Source organism: Pseudophryne corroboree, chromosome 1, assembly GCF_028390025.1.
Source record: "Pseudophryne corroboree isolate aPseCor3 chromosome 1, aPseCor3.hap2, whole genome shotgun sequence".
Lineage (NCBI taxonomy): Eukaryota > Metazoa > Chordata > Amphibia > Anura > Myobatrachidae > Pseudophryne > Pseudophryne corroboree.
The window spans coordinates 189,436,188-189,458,380 of NC_086444.1; the positions used below are offsets into that span (position 1 = coordinate 189,436,188).

At 49.0% G+C, this 22,193-nt stretch overlaps 1 protein-coding gene across 5 annotated transcripts in view; it reads left to right on the forward strand.

Moving 5' to 3' along the window:
• RASA1 (RAS p21 protein activator 1) overlaps positions 1-22,193 on the forward strand; it is a 421,336-nt gene that overhangs the window by 222,420 nt on the left and 176,723 nt on the right. For all 5 annotated transcript variants that reach the window (XR_010246601.1, XM_063963963.1, XM_063963965.1 and 2 more), the window contains exons 5-6: positions 18,641-18,758; positions 19,218-19,249. Coding sequence is in view for 4 of the 5 variants with exons in the window: in XM_063963963.1 (XP_063820033.1) it covers positions 18,641-18,758; positions 19,218-19,249 (150 nt within the window). In the remaining variant the exon portion in view is untranslated. The remainder of the gene's footprint in view (positions 1-18,640; positions 18,759-19,217; positions 19,250-22,193) is intronic.

Below are 22,193 nucleotides of genomic sequence, written 5' to 3' on the forward strand. Positions count from 1 at the left end.
TCACCGGAGGAGGCGTCCTTGGTTGTTGTATGGGCTTTCCAGATTGCTCTTGACCATAGTAGGAATCTTAGTAACCCAGAGTCTCTTTGCCATTATGCTTTTCTTAAATGGAGCTGGTTGATTACTACGCAGACTGTAGCCACAGGTCTCTGTTTTCCTATCTGCCATACTTGTACAGCAGTGGACCTTCCTTTTCTGTTCGTAGTGTCCGCTCCTTCAACCCGGTTGGTGGGAACTTCTTGGCCAGCTTGATGTGGCGCCTCTGGATAGCAACTTTGCAAAGCGTCCTCTGCCTATACGATTTTCTAGTTCTACTACTTTGACACTTTCGCCCTCACAGTTGTGGTTTACAGGGCTCAGGCATATCCGCTCCCTTAGGGGAATCGCTTTGGGACATCCCAGTGTAATCCTTGTGTCCCCCATGGGATGAAGAAAAAGAGATTTATCTTGCTTGGTTAAATCCTTTCTCTGACGTCCTAGTGGATGCTGGGAACTCCGTAAGGACCATGGGGAATAGCGGCTCCGCAGGAGACTGGGCACAACTAAAGAAAGCTTTAGGACTACCTGGTGTGCACTGGCTCCTCCCTCTATGACCCTCCTCCAGGCCTCAGTTAGAATTTTGTGCCCGGCTGAGCTGGATGCACACTAGGGGCTCTCCTGAGCTCTTAGAAAAATAAAGTTTATTTTAGGTTTTTTATTTTCAGTGAGATCTGCTGGCAACAGACTCACTGCTACGAGGGACTAAGGGGAGAGAAGCGAACCTACCTGCTTGCAGCTAGCTTGGGCTTCTAGGCTACTGGACACCATTAGCTCCAGAGGGATCGAACACAGGCCCAGCCTCGGTCGTCCGGTCCCGGAGCCGCGCCGCCGTCCACCTTAGAGCCAGAAGCAAGAAGAGGGTCCTGGAAATCGGCGGCAGAAGACTTCGGTCTTCATCAAGGTAGCGCACAGCACTGCAGCTGTGCGCCATTGCTTCCCATGCACACCTCACACTCCGGTCACTGATGGGTGCAGGGCGCTGGGGTGGGGGGGGGCGCCCTGGGCTGCAATATTGAGTACCTTGGCTGGCAAATAACACATAATATAGTCATAGAGACTATATATGTGTAAAATACCCCTGCCAGATATACATAAAAAAAAGCGCGAGAAGTACGCCGAAAAAGGGGCGGGGCTATCTCCCTCAGCACACTGGCGCCATTTTCCCTCACAGCTCTGCTGGAAGGATCGCTCCCAGGCTCTCCCCTGCAGTTTCCAAACTACATAGGGTAAAAAAGAGAGAAGGGGCACTAATTTTAGGCGCAATATTGTGTATACAAGCAGCTATATTGAGAAAAATCACTCAGTTATAGTGTTAATCCCTGTGTTATATAGCGCTGTTGGTGTGTGCTGGCATACTCTCTCTGTCTCCCCAAAGGGCTTTGTGGGGTCCTGTCCTCAGTCAGAGCATTCCCTGTGTGTGTGCGGTGTGTCGGTTCGGCTGTGTCGACATGTTTGATGAGGAGGCTTATGTGGAGGCGGAGCAGGTGCCGATAAATGTGATGTCACCCCCTGCGGGGTCGACACCTGAGTGGATGGTTATGTGGAAGGAATTACGCGACAGTGTCGACTCCTTACATAAAAGGTTTGACGACATAGCAGAAGTGGGACAGCCGGCTTCTCAGCCTGTGCCTGCCCAGACGTCTCTAAAGCCATCAGGGGCTCTAAAACGCCCGCTACCTCAGATAGCAGACACAGATGTCGACACGGATACTGACTCCAGTGTCGACGATGATGAGACTAGTGTACATTCCAATAGAGCCACCCGTTACATGATTACGGCAATGAAAAATGTGTTGCATATTTCTGATATTACCCCAGGTACCACAAAAAAGGGTATTATGTTTGGGGAGAAAAAACTACCAGTGGTTTTTCCCCCATCTGATGAATTAAATGAAGTGTGTGAAGAAGTGTGGGCTTCCCCCGATAAGAAACTGGTAATTTCTAAAAAGTTACTAATGGCGTACCCTTTCCCGCCAGAGGACAGGTCATGTTGGGAGACATTCCCTAGGGTGGATAAAGCGCTCACACGTCTGTCAAAAAAGGTGGCACTACCGTCTCCGGACACGGCCGCCCTAAAGGAGCCTGCAGATAGAAAGCAGGAGGCTATCCTGAAGTCTGTATATACACACTCAGGTATTATACTGAGACCGGCTATTGCTTCAGCATGGATGTGCAGTGCTGCAGCTGCGTGGTCAGATTCCCTGTCGGAAAACATTGATACCCTAGACAGGGACACTATATTGCTAACCGTAGAGCATATTAAAGACGCTGTCTTGTACATGAGAGATGCACAGAGGGATATTTGCCGGCTGGCATCTAAAATAAACGCAATGTCCATTTCTGCCAGGAGAGGATTGTGGACTCGGCAGTGGACAGGAGATGCAGATTCTAAAAGGCACATGGAAGTATTGCCTTACAAGGGTGAGGAGTTGTTTGGGGATGGTCTCTCGGACCTCGTTTCCACAGCGACAGCTGGGAAGTCAGCATTTTTACCCCATGTTCCCTCACAGCCAAAGAAAGCACCGTATTATCAGGTACAGTCCTTTCGGCCCCAGAAAGGCAAGCGGGTTAGAGGCGCGTCCTTTCTGCCCAGAGGCAGAGGTAGAGGGAAAAAGCTGCAACATACAGCCAGTTCCCAGGAACAAAAGCCCTCCCCCGCTTCCTCTAAGTCCACCGCATGACGCTGGGGCTCCACAGGCGGAGCCAGGTACGGTGGGGGCCCGTCTCAAGAACTTCAGCGACCAGTGGGCTCGCTCACGGGTGGATCCCTGGATTCTACAAGTAGTATCTCAGGGGTACAAGCTGGAATTCGAGACGTCTCCCCCTCGCCGTTTCCTCAAATCTGCCTTGCCGACAGCTCCCCCGGACAGGGAGGCAGTGCTGGAGGCGATTCACAAGCTGTATTCTCAGCGGGTGATAATCAAGGTACCCCTCCTTCAACAAGGACGGGGTTACTATTCCACAATGTTTGTGGTACCGAAACCGGACGGTTCGGTGAGACCCATTTTAAATTTAAAATCCTTGAAAACTTATATAAGAAGGTTCAAGTTCAAGATGGAATCGCTCAGGGCGGTGATTGCAAGCCTGGACGAGGGGGATTCCATGGTATCACTGGACATCAAGGATGCTTACCTGCATGTCCCCATTTACCCTCCTCACCAGGAGTACCTCAGATTTGTGGTACAGGACTGTCATTACCAATTCCAGACGTTGCCGTTTGGTCTGTCCACGGCACCGAGGGTATTTACCAAGGTAATGGCCGAAATGATGATACTCCTTCGGAGAAAGGGAGTTTTAATTATCCCGTACTTGGACGATCTCCTTATAAAGGCGAGGTCCAGGGAACAGTTGTTGATCGGTGTAGCACTAGCTCGGGAAGTGCTACAACAGTACGGCTAGATCCTGAATATTCCAAAGTCGCAGCTGGTTCCTACAACGCGTCTACTGTTCCTGGGGATGGTTCTGGACACAGAACAGAAAAAAGTATTTCTCCCGGAGGAGAAGGCCAAGGAGTTGTCATCTCTAATCAGAGACCTCCTGAAACCAAAACAGGTGTCGGTGCACCACTGCACGCGAGTCCTGGGAAAGATGGTGGCTTCTTACGAAGCAATTCCATTCGGAATGTTCCATGCAAGGATTTTTCAGTGGGATCTGTTGGACAAGTGGTCCGGATCGCATCTTCAGATGCATCGGCTGATAACCCTGTCTCCAAGGACCAGGGTGTCGCTGTTGTGGTGGCTGCAGAGTGCTCATCTTCTAGAGGGCCGCAGATTCGGCATACAGGACTGGGTCCTGGTGACCACGGATGCCAGCCTTCGAGGTTGGGGGGCAGTCACACAGGGAAGAAACTTCCAGGGACTATGGACAAGTCAGGAGACTTCCCTACACATAAATATTCTGGAACTAAGGGCCATTTACAATGCCCTAAGTCAGGCAAGACCCCTGCTTCAACACCAGCCGGTGCTGATCCAGTCAGACAACATCACGGCGGTCGCCCATGTAAACCGACAGGGCGGCACAAGAAGCAGGATGGCAATGGCAGAAGCCACAAGGATTCTCCGATGGGCGGAAAATCATGTGTTAGCACTGTCAGCAGTGTTCATTCCCGGAGTGGACAACTGGGAAGCAGACTTTCTCAGCAGACACGACCTCCACCCGGGAGAGTGGGGACTTCATCCAGAAGTCTTCCAAATGATTGTACACCGGTGGGAAAGGCCACAGGTGGACATGATGGCGTCCCGCCTCAACAAAAAGCTAAAAAGATATTGCGCCAGGTCAAGGGACCCTCAGGCGATAGCTGTGGACGCTCTGGTAACACCGTGGGTGTACCGGTCGGTGTATGTGTTCCCTCCTCTGCCTCTCATACCCAAGGTACTGAGACTAATAAGAAGGAGAGGAGTAAGAACTATACTCATTGTTCCGGATTGGCCAAGAAGAGCTTGGTACCCAGAACTTCAAGAAATGATCTCAGAGGACCCATGGCCTCTGCCGCTCAGACAGGACCTGCTGCAGCAGGGGCCCGGTCTGTTCCAAGACTTACCGCGGCTGCTTTTGACGGCATGGCGGTTGAACGCCGGATCCTGAAGGAAAAGGGCATTCCGGAGGAAGTTATCCCTACGCTTATTAAAGCTAGGAAAGAAGTGACCGCAAACCATTATCACCGCATATGGCGGAAATATGTTGCGTGGAGTGAGACCAGGAAGGCCCCAACGGAGGAATTTCAGCTAGGTCGATTTCTGCACTTCCTACAGTCAGGGGGTGACTATGGGCTTAAAATTGGGTTCCATTAAGGTCCAGATTCGGCTCTATCGATTTTCTTCCAAAAAGAACTGGCTTCACTACCTGAAGTTCAGACATTTGTTAAGGGAGTGCTGCATATTCAGCCCCCTTTTGTGCCCCCAGTGGCACCTTGGGATCTCAACGTGGTGTTGGATTTCCTAAAGTCGCATTGGTTTGAACCACTTAAAACCGTGGAACTAAAATATCTCACGTGGAAAGTGGTCATGCTGTTGGCCTTGGCTTCGGCCAGGCGTGTGTCAGAATTGGCGGCTTTGTCTTGTAAAAGCCCTTATCTGATTTTCCATATGGATAGGGCGGAATTGAGGACTCGTCCCCAATTTCTCCCAAAGGTGGTTTCAGCGTTTCATTTGAACCAGCCTATTGTGGTGCCTGCGGCTACTCGTAACTTGGAGGACTCCAAGTTGCTGGACGTAGTCCGGGCCCTAAAAATCTATGTTTCCAGGACAGCTGGAGTCAGAAAGACTGACTCGCTATTTATCCTGCATGCGCCCAACAAGTTGGGTGCGCCTGCTTCAAAGCAGACTATTGCTCGCTGGATCTGTAGCACGATTCAACTTGCACATTCTGCGGCTGGACTGCCGCATCCTAAATCTGTAAAAGCCCATTCCACGAGGAAGGTGGGCTCTTCTTGGGCGGCTGCCCGAGGGGTCTCGGCTTTACAACTTTGCCGAGCAGCTACTTGGTCGGGGTCAAACACATTTGCTAAATTCTGCAAGTTTGATACCCTGGCTGAGGAGGACTTAGAGTTCGCTCATTCGGTGCTGCAGAGTCATCCGCACTCTCCCGCCCGTTTGGGAGCTTTGGTATAATCCCCATGGTCCTTACGGAGTTCCCAGCATCCACTAGGACGTCAGAGAAAATAAGATTTTACTCACCGGTAAATCTATTTCTCGTAGTCCGTAGTGGATGCTGGGCGCCCGTCCCAAGTGCGAATTGTCTGCAATACTTGTATATAGTTATTGTTTAACTAAAGGGTTATTGTTGAGCCATCTGTTGAGAGGCTCAGTTATATTTCATACTGTTAACTGGGTATAGTATCACGATTTATACGGTGTGATTGGTGTGGCTGGTATGAGTCTTACCCGGGATTCAAAATCCTTTCCTTATTGTGTCAGCTCTTCCGGGCACAGTATCCTAACTGAGGTCTGGAGGAGGGTCATAGAGGGAGGAGCCAGTGCACACCAGGTAGTCCTAAAGCTTTCTTTAGTTGTGCCCAGTCTCCTGCGGAGCTGCTATTCCCCATGGTCCTTACGGAGTTCCCAGCATCCACTACGGACTACGAGAAATAGATTTACCGGTGAGTAAAATCTTATTTTTCTTATAATCCATAGGGGACACAGGGTGCCTGCCCTGAAGCAACTGGTTTGCGGGGTTTTGTTCTGTTTCTGGCTCCCCTGTCTACATCTTCTTTGTATTTGGACCTAGGTGTGTGCCAGTTTTCCTTTTCTTTTCTTTCTTGCTCCTGCCTTGGGCTTGCTAACTTAACTCGTCTGCCTGGGGCTGAGGGCGGAGTATAGGTCAGAAGTAACCAGGGACGCTGCTGGGTAGAAAAAGTTAACTGGTTGCCAGCTCTCTTCCTGCCCATACCCCAGTGTAATACCTATTTCCCCCATGGATTAGTAGAAAAGAATTTTACCAGGTAAGAAAATCTCATAATTTTTTTTTTTTTTCTGCAGCAGGGTACACTGGGATTCCACAAGGAATACATTGGGGTAAAAGTAGAATCTTGATCCGAGGCACCAACAGGCTAAAGCGTTGACTGTTCCCAGGATGCACTGCACCGCCTCCTCTATAACCCCGCCTCCAGGCACTAGAGCTCAGTTTGTAAGTTGGTGCCTGCAGTGCAGGTCACTAACAGGTGGGGCTGCGTTAGGCATCCCTGAAAAGAGCTTTTTAAGAAGACTTCAAGGGCTGCAGCACTTTATGGCATTCTGACATACTGTGCTGCGGCTCCATCACCTCCCCAGCAGCGCTGCATACTCCCGTGGCCGGGTTCCCGGGTACTTGCAGCTGAGGTGCACAGGTCATCAGGCACACCACTGCTGACGCTCTACAGGAGGTAAGAGGGTTCCCCAGGTGGGACCCGCCGGTAAATCACGGTCCCAGGAGACTAACCACACCACTGGCGTGGACACTGTACTGCACAGGGACCCCCACAATAGCCACCAGGGAAGAGGGGGCACAGTTCGGATTTACTAAAATCCGTTTTACATATGCTCCACAGTACCTGGTGGTGAGGACCAGCATAGGCGATAAGGTGCTGACCTGTAGCCCCTCTCCCAGCTCTGGGCGCCATCTACTGCTGGTGTTCTCGCCCCAGAGCTGCATTTCAGTCTCCCCCACTCCCTGACTAAGATTTTGGCGCCATCTTTACACTGCTAACTGGGCTGATCTACTGCACTGCAGGGCACTGTCTCCTCTGTAAAGCCGCCTGTCTCATAAGTGCTGTGCATTTACAGACACTTAAGTATTCTACATGTCATTTTAGACCGTGTTAGTTAAGAACAAGTGTATTGCTATCTGAATATTTAGTACAAGTATTCTGTGATATACATCCAGTAGCTACTGTGCATTGTTATATCTATATTATACATAGCTATATGTAGTTTTACTAGTCCAGTGCAGTTTTATTGTCTATCTGTAATAATTTCTGCATTGTACCTGTGACTGAGTGTGCCTGTAGCTGCTGAGTGAATTCCATTCTTGTGTATCAAACTACTTCCTATCACTATATAGCTACACAGTATATACTGTTTGGTATTTTTTTTTTCTGTGTATCTCAGTCATGTCATACCACTTAAATCCTCTGTTTGTGCCCTGTATTTACTGTCGCATAACACAGTGGGTTATTTGCAGGTATTGTGTTTGTCTGGCTGTATTGTACTGTTACGCTCTAAGGCTACATTCCCCATAATGTCTGCCACACAGGGCAGGAAATCCGCGGCCGCTTCTGAATCATGCAGTGCTGGCACCACGGATTTACCTGAGGGGGAAGTTTTAACTGATGGTTCAGGCACTGGATGCCATACACCTCCCAGTCAGCCCGCAGCACCTGTGGCCAATCAGGACCCACCTTGGGCAGCGTACTCAAGTATGCTGAATACGCTTGTGACACATTTTACGCCCCCCTGTGGGACCTCCTGTGCCATTACAGCCACATATTGTCCCTGTAGTTAATCCGCCTTGGGCGGATACTCTGTCTACCCAGTTACAACAACTAAATCAATCTTTGGTTAGACAAAAGTCTACCCCACGCCCCTCTGGGGCCAAGGGGTCATCTAAGCGGGCCATTTCTTCGTCACAATCCACTAATATTTTGGATAATTCTTCTGATGAGGATGGGGATATACTGATCCATCAGACACTGATACAGCCGCTTCTGATGAGGAATCTACAACCCAGGTTGATGTTCTTGACCTAGTGGAGGCTACTAAGGTGATTCTCCAAATAGATGATGAGATGCAGCCCAGTACTGCTTCTAAGAAACCTGGTCAGTTCAAACGTCAGAAGGTTACTAAAGTAGTATTACCACATTCTGACCATTTAATTGACATACGTCAAGAATCCTTGGCGTCTCCAGGAAAGACATTTTCCCTGTCTAAAAAGATGCTAACTTGTTATCCTATCCCTGCGGGTTGAGTAACAAGTGGGAAACTCCACCGCCGGTGGACTCTCATGTGGCCCATCTTGTGGTGTCATCTACTCTGCCTGTCACCACTGTCACCTCACTGAAGGAACCGACGGATAAGTGCGTGGAGGGATGCTGGAGGTCTATTTACTCCCTTAAAGGTGCTCTACATAAGCCCACTATGGCAGCCTCCTGGGCTGCGAAAGGAATTGAAGCATGGGTTCAGGCAATTGTGAATGAGCTGCCTCTGACAATATCTGTCTTATATTATCACAGCCTCCCACTGTATTCAGGAGGCCGCCTCTGAGGCAGGTGTTATGGCGGCCAAGGTGTCTACTATGTCTATCTTGGCTCGCCGAATTCTGTGGTTAAGTTCCGGGCAGATGGATCTGGACTCCAAAAAGACCTTGGAAGTGCTCCCTTTTAAGGGAAACATCCTTTTTGGGGAGGATCTGAACAAGATTGTGACTTAGCGACTGCTAAGACTGCGTTTTGGCTCCGAAGGCTAAGAGTACCACTTTACGTTCCTTTCAACCTTCAGGTAAAGCAAAAGGTCAAGCGTACCCAAGACAGGCTCGTGCTTCCAAAACCACTAAGCCCAAATCTAAACAATCCTGGACTGCCCGTCAAGCCTGCTGCATGACTGGATGGGCCTTCCCCTGGGGGACCCCAGGGTGGGAGGCCGACTTCTGCAGTTCGCCCAGGCCTGGTTAAAGACCACTTCGGACGCCTGGGTGCGGGAAGTTGTCTCTCACGGGAACGCAATCTCTTTCAAAAGACGTCCCCATCGCCAGTTGTTCTCAACAGTTATCCCTTCGGATCCGTTGAAAGTGAAAGCTCTAAGCTTGGTTATGCAATCCCTCCTGGACACAGGAGTGGTAGTGCCGGTACTTCTGTCCCAGAGGGGCAGGGGTAATTATTCGATCCTGTTTCTAGTACCGAAGCCAAATGGGTCCTTCCGGCCTATACTCAACCTCAAATCATTGAACAAATTTGTGAGTGTCCAAATTCCGTATGGAAACTCTGCGCTCTATTGTACTGGCAATGGAACACGAAGACTATATGGTATCCCTGGAAATACAGAATGCTTACCTGCATATACCTATTGCCTTCTCGCATCAACAATATCTGCGGTTTGCTATTGGCATCCAATTCCAGGCCCTGCCATTTGTACTGGCCATGGCCCCATGAATCTTCACCAAGGTCATGACCGTGATGACTGTCCTTCTCCGCCGTCAGGGAACAAGGTCATGACCGTGATGACTGTCCTTCTCCGCCGTCAGGGAATCAGGATCCTGCCGTGTCTGGACGACTTGCTGATCATCGCGAACTCCCAAGATGTTCTCTTCCGTCATCTGGAACTGACGGTCCAATTTCTACAAGCCCACGGGTGGCTCATCAACTGGAAAAAGTCCTCACTGGTCCCTGCTCGGAGCATGGTGCAACTGGGGTCACTGCTGGACACATACAACCAGAGATTGTTTCCGTCTCAAGGGAAAGTCATGAAACTTCAGGACAGGATCAAATACTTCCTCTCTCACCCAAGCGTGTCGATACTCGGTGATGCAAGTACTAGGCCTCATGGTGTCTGCTTTCGACGTGGTAGAGTACGCTCAATTTCATTCCCGCCCTTTGCAGAGGTTAATCCTTTCCAAGTGGGACGGCCTGCCTCATCGGATCAAGTCTCAAATGATCTCGTTGATTCCGGAGGTTCGTCTGTCACTGAACTGGTGGCTCCAGGACCAACAGTTTAGCAGGGTCTGTCCATTCTGAATCTCCAACTGGGTCCTTCTGACAACGGATGCCAGTTTGCGAGGTTGGGGTGCGGTATTGAAGCAACACTCTCTCCAGTGTCGGTGGACCAGGGATTAATTCTCTCCTCCCAATAAACATTCTAGAATTGCGGCAGTGTTCAATGCATTGACACTGGCCCTACCTCTGGTACAAAACAGGCCTGTTCAAGTACAATCAGACAACGCCACCACGGTGGCGTACATAAACCATCAAGGCGGCACTCAAAGCGCATGGCAATGATGGAAGTGTAAAAAAATCCTTTGTTGGGTGGAACGCCATCTGCCAGCAATATCGGCAGTGTTCATTCCGGGAGTCCTCAACTGGGAAGCGGACTTCCTCAGTCGTCAGGACGTGCACGCCGGAGAGTGGAGTTTTCATCTGGAAGTCTTTCAACTCCTAGTGGACAAGTGGGGTCTACACAGATGTAGACCTGATGGCGTCTCGACACAATCACAAGGTTCCTGTCTTCAGCTCAAGGGCAAGGGATCCTCAAGCAGCGTTCGTGTATGCATTGGCAATTTCATGGAACTTTTGGCTGCCATATGTGTTCCCTCCAGTGTCACTCCTGCCCAGGGTAATACGGAAGTTCAAGCAAGAAAAACGAATACTACTACTAGTCGCTACAGCATGGCCCAGACGGCATTGGTTCTCGGACCTGCAGGGTCTAAAGATAGAGCGCCCTCTTCTACTTCCTCAGCGCCCAGACCTTCTCGTTCAGGGCCCTTGTGTCTACCCAGACCTGGCCAGACTGGTTTTGATGGTATGGCTCTTAAAGCATCACTCCTGAGGGCCAAAGGATTCTCTGAGGCGGTTATCCAAACTATGCTAAAGGCCCGTAAACCGGCTTCTGCGCGGATCTACTACAGGGTCTGGAATTATTACTTCACCTTGTGTGCTGCTAAGAATTACGATGCATACAATTTCAGAAATTCTAGACTATTGTCTTTTCTGCAACATGGCCTAGACTTAGATCTTCGTCTGGCCTCCCTCAAGGTTCATATTTCTGCCTTGTCGGTGTGGTTTCAGAGGAATATTGCGTCTATTCCCGACGTTCATACTTTCACTCAAGGTGTTTTACGGATTCAGCCTCCCTATGTCCTTTCTGTGGTTCGATGGGATCTGTCTGTTGTCTTGAATGCCCTACAAGAGTCTCTCCATTTGAACCTCTTGAGTCTGTGGACCTTAAATATCTTACGCTTAAGGTCTTTTTTCTGCTGGCTGTTGCCTCTGCTAGGAGGGTGTCAGACTTGGGTGCTTTGTCCTGTCATCCACCCTTTCTGATTTTTCACTGTGTCCGGGCAGTTCTCAGAACTCGTCCCGGTTATCTACCTAAGGTGTTGTCATCTTTCCATCTTAACCAAGAGATTGTGGTTCCGGCTTTTATCTCTTCTGGTTTTTCCTCCAAAGAGCTGTCTTTGGATGTGGTACGGGCACTCCGTATTTACATGGAGAGGACTGCTTCTCTCAGGAGGTCCGATACCCTTTTTGTACTTTATGGTTTCCACAAACGTGGCTGGCCTGCGAATAAGCAAACCTTGGCCAGATGGATTAAAAAATAAGATTTTACTCACCGGTAAATCTATTTCTCGTAGTCCGTAGTGGATGCTGGGGACTCCGTAAGGACCATGGGGGATAGACGGGCTCCGCAGGAGACTGGGCACTCTAAGAAAGATTTAGTACTACTGGTGTGCACTGGCTCCTCCCTCTATGCCCCTCCTCCAGACCTCAGTTAAGGAAACTGTGCCCGGAAGAGCTGACATTACAAGGAAAGGATTTTGGAATCCAGGGTAACACTCATACCAGCCACACCAATCACACCGTATAACTTGTGATAACATACCCAGTTAACAGTATGAACAATCAACAAAGCATCAACCACGGATGCCAACATAACATAACCCTTTATTAAGCAATAACTATATACAAGTATTGCAGACAATCCGCACTTGGGACGGGCTCCCAGCATCCACTACGGACTACGAGAAATAGATTTACCGGTGAGTAAATTCTTATTTTCTCTGACGTCCTAGTGGATGCTGGGAACTCCGTAAGGACCATGGGGATTATACCAAAGCTCCCAAACGGGCGGTAGAGTGCGAATTACTCTGCAGCACCGAATGGGCAAACACAAGGTCCTCCTCAGCCAGGGTATCAAACTTGCAGAATTTTGCAAAAGTGTTTGAACCCGACCAAGTAGCTGCTCGGCAAAGCTGTAATGCCGAGACCCCTCGGGCAGCCGTCCAAGAAGAGCCCACTTTCCTTGTGGAATGGGCTTTTATCGATTTTGGATGCGGCAATCCAGCCGCAGAATGAGCCTGCTGAATCGTGTTACAGATCCAGCGAGCAATAGTTTGCTTTGAAGCAGGAGCACCCAGCTTGTTGGATGCATACAGGATAAACAGCGAGTCCGTTTTCCTGACTCCAGACGTTCTGGCCACATAAATTTTCAAAGCCCTGACTACATCAAGCACCTTGGAATCCTCCAAGTCACGAGTAGCCGTAGGCACCACAATAGGTTGGTTCAAATGAAAAGATGACGCCACCTTCGGCAGAAATTGTGGACGAGTCCGCAATTCTGCCCTGTCCACATGGAAAACCAGATAGGGGCTTTTACATGACAAAGCCGCCAATTCTGACACACGCCTAGCCGAAGCTAAGGCCAATAGCATGACCACCTTCAACGTGAGACACTTTAGCTCCACGGTCTTAAGTGGCTCAAACCAGTGGGATTTCAGGAAACCCAACACCACGTTGAGATCCCAAGGTGCCACTGGTGGCACAAAAGGGGGCTGAATATGCAGCACTCCCTTAACAAACGTCTGAACCTCAGGAAGAGAAGCCAGTTCTTTTTGAAAGAAAATGGATAGGGCCGAAATCTGGACCTTTATGGACCCCAACTTCAAGCCCATAGTCACTCCAGACTGTAGGAAGTGCAGGAACCGGCCCAGCTGGAATTCCTCTGTAGGGGCCTTCCTGGCCTCACACCAAGCAACATATTTTCGCCATATACGGTGATAGTGTTTTGCTGTCACGTCCTTCCTAGCCTTTATTAGCGTAGGAATAACTTCATCCGGAATGCCTTTTTCCGCTAGGATCCGGCGTTCAACCGCCATGCCGTCAAACGCAGCCGCGGTAAGTCTTGGAACACACAGGGCCCCTGTTGCAACAGGTCCTGTCTGAGAGGCAGCGGCCATGGGTCCTCTGTGAGCATTACTTGCAGTTCCGGGTACCAAGTCCTTCTTGGCCAATCCGTAACAATGAGTATTGTTCTCACTCCTCTTTTTCTTACGATTCTCAGCACCTTGGGTATGAGAGGAAGAGGAGGAAATACATAGACCGACTGGAACACCAACGGTGTCACTAGTGCGTCCACAGCTATCGCCTGAGGGTCCCTTGACCTGGCGCAATACCTTTTTAGCTTTTTGTTGAGGCGGGATGCCATCATGTCCACCTGTGGCAGTTCCCATCGATTTGCAATCTGCGTGAAGACTTCTTGATGAAGTCCCCACTCTCCCGGGTGGAGGTCGTGCCTGCTGAGGAAGTCTGCTTCCCAGTTGTCCACTCCCGGAATGAACACTGCTGATAGTGCTTGCACGTGATTCTCCGCCCAACGAAGAATCCTGGTGGCTTCTGCCATCGCCACCCTGCTTCTTGTGCCGCCCTGGCGGTTTACATGAGCCACTGCGGTGATGTTGTCTGACTGAATCAGCACCGGTTGGTTGCGAAGCAGAGGCTCCGCTTGACTCAGGGCGTTGTATATGGCCCTTAGTTCCAGGATATTTATGTGCAGACAAGCCTCCTGACTTGACCACAACCCTTGGAAGTTTCTTCCCTGAGTGACTGCCCCCCATCCTCGGAGGCTCGCATCCGTGGTCACCAGGACCCAGTCCTGTATGCCGAACCTGCGGCCCTCGAGAAGGTGAGCACTCTGCAGCCACCACAGAAGGGACACCCTGGCCCTGGGGGACAGGGTGATCAGCCGATGCATCTGAAGATGCGATCCGGACCACTTGTCCAACAGATCCCACTGAAAGATCCTCGCATGGAACCTGCCGAAGGGAATGGCTTCGTATGATGCCACCATCTTTCCCAGGAATCGCGTGCAGTGATGCACCGACACCTGTTTCGGTTTTTAGAGGTCTCTGACTAGAGACACGAGCTCCTGAGCCTTCTCCGCCGGGAGAAACACCTTCTGGTCTGTGTCCAGAATCATGCCCAGAAAGGGCAGACGCGTCGTAGGAATCAGCTGCGACTTTGGGATATTCAGAATCCAGCTGTGCTGTTGCAACACTTCCTGAGAGTGTGCTACGCTGATCAGCAACTGTTCTCTGGACCTCGCCTTTATGAGGAGATCGTCCAAGTATGGGATAATTGTGACTCCATTACCTTGGTAAATACTCTCGGTGCCGTGGAGAGCCCAAACGGCAACGTCTGGAATTGGTAATGACAGTCCTGTACCACAAATCTGAGGTACTCCTGATGAGGTGGATAAATGGGGACATGCAAGTAAGCATCCTTGATGTCTAGAGACACCATAAAATCCCCCTCTTCCAGGCTTGCAATGACCGCTCTGAGCGATTCCATTTTGAACTTGAATCTTTTCAGATAAATGTTCAGGGACTTTAAATTCAAAATGGGTCTGACCGAACCATCTGGTTTCGGTACCACAAACATTGTGGAATAGTATCCCCTTCCCTGTTGAAGGAGGGGAACCTTTACCACCACCTGCTGGAGATATAAGTTGTGAATTGCCGCTAACACTACCTCCCTTTCCATGGGGGAAGCTGCCAGGGCCGATTTGAGGTAACGGTGAGGGGGCATCACTTCGAATTCCAGCTTGTATCCCTGAGACACAACCTGTATAGCCCAGGGATCCACCTGTGAGCAAACCCACTGGTGGCTGAAATTTCGGAGACGCGCCCCCACCGCTCCTGGCTCCACCTGTGGAGCCCCAGCGTCATGCGGTGGATTTAGTGGAAGCCGGGGAGGACTTCTGTTCCTGGGAACAAGCTGTATGGTGCAGCTTCTTTCCTCTACCCCTGCCTCTGGCAAGAAAGGATGCACCTCTGACTTTCTTGCTTTTTTGTGATCGAAAGGACTGCATTTGGTAATACGGTGCTTTCTTAGGCTGTGAGGGAATATATGACAAAAAATTTGACTTCCCAGCCGTAGCTGTGGAAACTAGGTCCGAGAGACCGTCCCCAAACAATTCCTCACCCTTGTAAGGTAAAACCTCCATGTGCTTTTTGGAGTCTGCATCACCTGTCCATTGCCGAGTCCACAGGACCCTTCTGGCAGAAATCGACATTGCATTTATTCTAGAGCCCAGTAGGCAAATGTCTCTCTGGGCATCCCTCATATATAGGACAGCGTCTTTTATATGCCCCAGGGTCAGTAAAATAGTATCCTTGTCCAAGGTATCCAGTTCCTCAGACAGATTATCTGTCCATGCTGCTACAGCACTACACATCCAGGCCAACGCAATTGACGGCCTCAGTAGAGTACCTGAATGCGTATAAACAGACTTCAGGATACCTTCCTGCTTCCTATCCGCAGGATCCTTTAGGGAGGCCGTATCCTGTGACGGCAGGGCCACCTTCTTAGATAAGCATGTCAGAGCTTTGTTCTACCCTAGGGGAGGATTCCCAGCGCATCCTGTCCGTTGGCGGGAAAGGGTATGCCATAAGTAACCTTTTGGAAATCAGCACTTTCCTATCGGGGGAATCCCACGCTTTTTCACATAACTCATTTAACTCATGTGAAGGGGGAAAAGTCACCTCTTGCTTTTTCTCCCCATACATATAAACCCTCTTGTCAGGGACAGGGTTTACCTCTGATATGTGCAATACATCCTTCATTGCTATAATCATGTAGCGGATGGCTTTAGCAATTTTATGCTGCAATTTTGCATCATCGCCATCGACACTGGAGTCAGAATCCGTGTCGATATCTGTGTCAACAATTTGGGATAGTGGGCGCTTCTGAGACCCTGACGGCCTCTGCGCTGTAGGATCAGGCATGGGCTGAGACCCCGACTGTCCCAAGGTTTCAGCTTTATACAACCTTTTATGCAAGGAGTTTACATTATCATTTAACACCTTCCACATATCCATCCAATCCAATATCTGCACCTGCTCTGCCTCCACATAGCCCTCCTCGTCAAACATGTCGACACAAGCGTACCGACACACCACACACACAGGGGCTCTATATGAGGACAGGACCCCCACAAGGCCTTTTGGAGAGACAGAGAGAGAGAGTATGCCAGCACACACCCCAGCGCTATATAACCCAGGAATTACACAGTAACTTAGTGTTTACCCAGTAGCTGCTGTATATATGATTAATGCGCTAAATTTATGTGCCCCCCCTCTCTTTTTACCCTCTTTCTACCGTGAGTCTGCAGGGGAGAACCTGGGGAGCTTCCTCTCAGCGGAGCTGTGGAGAGAAAATGGCGCTGGTGAGTGCTGAGGAAGAAGCCCCGCCCCATCAGCGGCGGGCTTCTGTCCCGCGATTTTGTGTAAAAATAATGGCGGGAGCTCATGCATTTTACAGTGCCCAGCTGTATATATGCTGCTTTTTGCCAGGAGGTACTCAATTGCTGCCCAGGGCGCCCCCCCCCCTGCAGTGACCGGAGTGTGTGGGTTAGTGTGGGAGCAATGGCGCACAGCTGCAGTGCTGTGCGCTACCTCATATGAAGACAGGAGTCTTCTGCCGCCGATTTTGACGTCTTCTTGTTTCAACCCGCCGGCTTCTGTCTTCTGGCTCTGCGAGGGCGGCTCCGGGAACGGACGACCAAGGTTAAGTTCCTGTGTTCGATCCCTCTGGAGCTAATGGTGTCCAGTAGCCTAAGAAGCGCAACCTAACCGCAGTTAGTAGGTTTGCTTCTCTCCCCTCAGTCCCACGTAGCAGAGAGTCTGTTGCCAGCAGAAGCTCTCTGAAAATAAAAAAACCTATCTAAAATACTTTCTTAATAGCAAGCTCAGGAGAGCTCACTGAAATGCACCCAGCTCCTTCCGGGCACAGATTCTAACTGAGGTCTGGAGGAAGGGCATAGAGGGAGGAGCCAGTGCACACCAGTAGTACTAAATCTTTCTTAGAGTGCCCAGTCTCCTGCGGAGCCCGTCTATCCCCCATGGTCCTTACGGAGTCCCCAGCATCCACTAGGACGTTAGAGAAAAGTGATTACACAAGCTTATGCACAGGCTGGTCTTCCAGCTCCTGCTGCTATCAAAGCCCATTCTACTCGGTCTGTTGCACCTTTTTGGGCGGCCCGTCGAGGCGTGTCCGCGGAACAATTGTGCAAGGCGGGTACGTGGTCCTCAGTGAAAAGGTTTTATGCCTTTGATACTTCCGCCTGCAAGGATGCTTCCTTTGGACGCCGGGTTCTTGTGCCCGTTACAGTGCTTCCCCTCCCATGAGGATCTGCTGTTGGACATCCCCGATGTATTCCCTGTGGAATCCCAGTGTAGCCCGCTGCAGAAAAGGAGATTTATGGTAGATTTACCGTAGTTAAATCTTTCTGCGAGGTACACTGGATTCCACAGGGCGCCCACCCCGACGCACTTAGCTTCTTTGGGTTTGTATGGCATTAGCCGCTGGTCCCTTCTCCTGTCGTGAGAATGTGGTTCTATGTGATTAACATCTGCCTTCTCTTTTACCCGCTACTGCATTTGACTGGTTAACGAAACTGAGCTCCAGTGCCTAGAGGCAGGGTTATAGAGGAGGCGGTGCAGTGCATCCTGGGAACAGTCAAAGCTTTAGCCTGTTTTTTGCCTCGGATCAAGACCCAACTACACCACCGATGTATTCCCTGTGGAATCCAGTGTACCTATTAGAGATTTAACCATGGTAAGTCTTACCATAAATCTTTTTTTTTTTTTTTTTTTTTATTATTTACATGATTTACAGTTATCTGATTTTACTAGAGGATTTGGCGTTCCCAGCCTGCACACTCATTTCTTGTTAGTGATGCTGTTTTTATGCTTGCCATTAACAAAATTTGTTCTTGTCGTCAACATTTTTAGAAATAGTGCAGAATTCATATAAAGTGTTTAACTCCTGGACCAGCCTCTATACCCCAGTGTCCCACAATAGAATATGATATAACATAAGTATAAAAATCCTGTTTCCTTTTACAAGATTTTTTATTTTACCTGTAGAAACATATGTAACCTGCAATTCTACCACTGACACACTTATCTTCTACCACTCATGTGACAGTGCTTAAAGAGAGCATTATGTAGTTTTAAAGAGATCATGATGTTAAAAATGATGTGTGAATTAAAGTTATCTTAATACCAGAAGTCTGAATTTCATACACGTTAGCCAGTTCTTAGATTCCAGATGGTTATAAATATTCCCATTGTCTTTTTGCAGTTTCTTGAAAGGAGATATGTTTATTGTTCATAATGAATTAGAAGATGGATGGATGTGGGTAACCAATCTTCGTACAAACGAACAAGGACTTATAGTTGAAGATTTGGTGAAAGAAGTGGTTAGTTTTCTTTTCATAATTCTAAACGGCCAGCTGAATTACATAGCACCCATGTGCAGTAAAAAACCTAGAAATATAAGTACTTTTGGACTTAAATGGGTATTGACTTTACTTATCGAGTTTGATTACATTATAAGCTGTGTGTTTTTTTTTTTCCTGTCTAACAAATGTAAAAGTATGAACCCGCAACAGCCTACATCTTGGGCTTTCTGGGATTTTAAAGAAAAAAAAGTGGTAATGCCTATTATGTATCTAATGTGTGATGATGAGAATACGGAGTATAGCTCTTCATAGCCATAATTTTGATTTTATTATAAAAAAGTGTTGTCAGGTGGGCGGATTTGTGCAAGCCTTGGGAAGTCTAGAAATCTAGAGGTTGAAAGGTTCTTAACGTTTTCAAGGTGTGTGTCTGACTGTGGTGTGTTCCATTAAACCCTATCCTTTTTTTTTTTCCAATAGGGGAGGGAAGAAGATCCACATGAAGGCAAGATGTAAGTAATTTACACATGCTCCTGCTTCCACTCACATGGCCATACCGTGCCATCCCTTACATTCAGAAGTAGTGCCAAGCGTATGCTGCTAGAGTGCTTTCCTTGTGTGTACTACTAAATGATGCACTTTATTGGCTCATTCAGCACAGTAGGTCTCATTACCGATCTAGATTGTGACTGCTTCTGGTTCGACTTATTTTTTCCACAAGCTTGTAAATGTAATTGACCTTTCACTGTACATGTTTTCACACCTTGGATGTTCGTTTTTGATGAGGACATTGTAGGTTGCTTAAATGTATAAATATAGTTGAGGACTGTGCAAAGATGTGTCTGAAATGTTGTCCTTAATTGTAAATGGAAATGTAATGCCATCCAAGTTTGCACAAAGTGCGGGTTGCCGGCTGAACTCGGATGTTTTTTTTAGAGGCAGTCATTTACAAGGCATAAGCATACCTTGTAAATTATTGCCAGCCGAAATGGGACATTTATTTTTAAAGGGGCAAACTTGTGTGAATTCGGATGGCATTACTTCCGTCCCAAATTCTTCATTTACACAGAAGCTCTTTACTGGAATAGCTTATTTTCTGACTGTCAAATTCACTATAACTAGACATTATTTGCAAGAAAGGGCATCTAAACATAAGAGAGGACAGTCTGGGTGTGATTGATCCAGGGAATGTATCAAATAGCCACTTTTTGTTTCGGAAGGAAGTACTTCTGTGAAGCTGACTTGTCAGCTCTCACAATGGGTGTTTGTTTTGACTGTGTATTAACATAGTTTCTCTATCGTCCTTGTGGATGCTGGGGTTCCTGAAAGGACCATGGGGAAATAGCGGCTCCGCAGGAGACAGGGCACAAAAAGTAAAGCTTTCCGATCAGGTGGTGTGCACTGGCTCCTCCCCCTATGACCCTCCTCCAGACTCCAGTTAGATTTTTGTGCCCGGACGAGAAGGGTGCAATCTAGGTGGCTCTCCTAAAGAGCTGCTTAGAGAAAGTTTAGCTTAGGTTTTTTATTTTACAGTGAGTCCTGCTGGCAACAGGATCACTGCAACGAGGGACTTAGGGGAGAAGGAGTGAACTCACCTGCGTGCAGGATGGATTGGCTTCTTGGCTACTGGACATCAGCTCCAGAGGGACGATCACAGGTACAGCCTGGATGGTCACCGGAGCCGCGCCGCCGGCCCCCTTGCAGATGCTGAAGTAAGAAGAGGTCCAGAATCGGCGGCTGAAGACTCCTGCAGTCTTCTAAAGGTAGCGCACAGCACTGCAGCTGTGCGCCATTTTCCTCTCAGCACACTTCACACGGCAGTCACTGAGGGTGCAGGGCGCTGGGAGGGGGGCGCCCTGGGAGGCAAATGAAAACCTTTTTTGGCGAAAAATACCTCACATATAGCCCCCAGAGGCTATATGGAGATATTTAACCCCTGCCAAGATTCACTAAATAGCGGGAGACGAGCCCGCCGAAAAAGGGGCGGGGCCTATCTCCTCAGCACACAGCGCCATTTTCTCTCACAGAAAGCCTGGAGAGAAGGCTCCCAGGCTCTCCCCTGCACTGCACTACAGAAACAGGGTTAAAACAGAGAGGGGGGGGCACTGATTTTGGCGATATTGAGATATATATAAAGATGCTATAAGGGAAAACACTTATATAAGGTTGTCCCTATATAATTATAGCGTTTTGGTGTGTGCTGGCAAACTCTCCCTCTGTCTCCCCAAAGGGCTAGTGTGGGTCCTGTCCTCTGTCAGAGCATTCCCGGTGTGTGTGCTGTGTGTCGGTACGTGTGTGTCGACATGTATGAGGACGATGTTGGTGAGGAGGCGGAGAAATTGCCTGTAATGGTGATGTCACTCTCTAGGGAGTCGACACCGGAATGGATGGCTTATTTAGGGAATTACGTGAGAATGTCAACACGCTGCAAGGTCGGTTGACGACGTGAGACGGCCGACAAACTATTAGTACCGGTCCAGGCGTCTCAGAAACACCGTCAGGGGCGTTAAAAACGCCCATTTACCTCAGTCGGTCGACACAGACACAGACACGGACACTGAATCCAGTGTCGACGGTGAATAAACAAACGTATTTCTCATTAGGGCCACACGTTAAGGGCAATGAAGGAGGTGTTGCATATTTCTGATACTACAAGTACCACAAAAAAGGGTATTATGTGGGAGTGAAAAAACTACCTGTAGTTTTTCCTGAATCAGATAAAATAAAATGAAGTGTGTGATGATGCGTGGGGTTACCCCGATAGCAAATATTGGCGTTATACCCTTTCCCGCCAGAAATTAGGGCGCGTTGGGAAACACCCCTTAGGGTGATAAGGCGCTCACACACTTATCAAGTGGCGTTACCGTCTCCAGATACGGCCGCCCTCAAGGAGCCAGCTGATAGGAAGCTGGAAAGATATCCTAAAAAGTATATACACACATACGGTGGTTATACTGCGACCAGCGATCGCCATCAGCCTGGAGATGCAGTGCTGGGTTGGCTTGGTCGGATTCCCTGACTGAAAATATTTTATTCATATAGAGCATTTAATAGGATGCATTCTATATATATGTACGTGAGATGCACAGAGGGATATTTGCTCTCTGGCATCAAGATAAGTACGTTGTCCATATCACCCAGAAGATGTCATGGACACGACAGTGGTCAGGTGATACAGATCCCATACGGCACATGGAAGTATTGCCGTATAAAGGGAAGGAAAATCCAACCTTTTTACCCCAAGTTACATCTCAGCTGAAAAAGACACCGTCTTTTCAGCCTCAATCCTTCCTTTCCCATGAGGGCATGCAGGCAAAAGGCCAGTCATATCTGCCCAGACATAGAGGTAAGGGAAGTAGACTGCAGCAGGCAGCCCCTTCCCAGGAAAAGAAGCCCTCCACCGCGTCTGCCAAGTCCTCAGCATGACGCTGGGGCCATGCAAGCGGACTCAAGGTG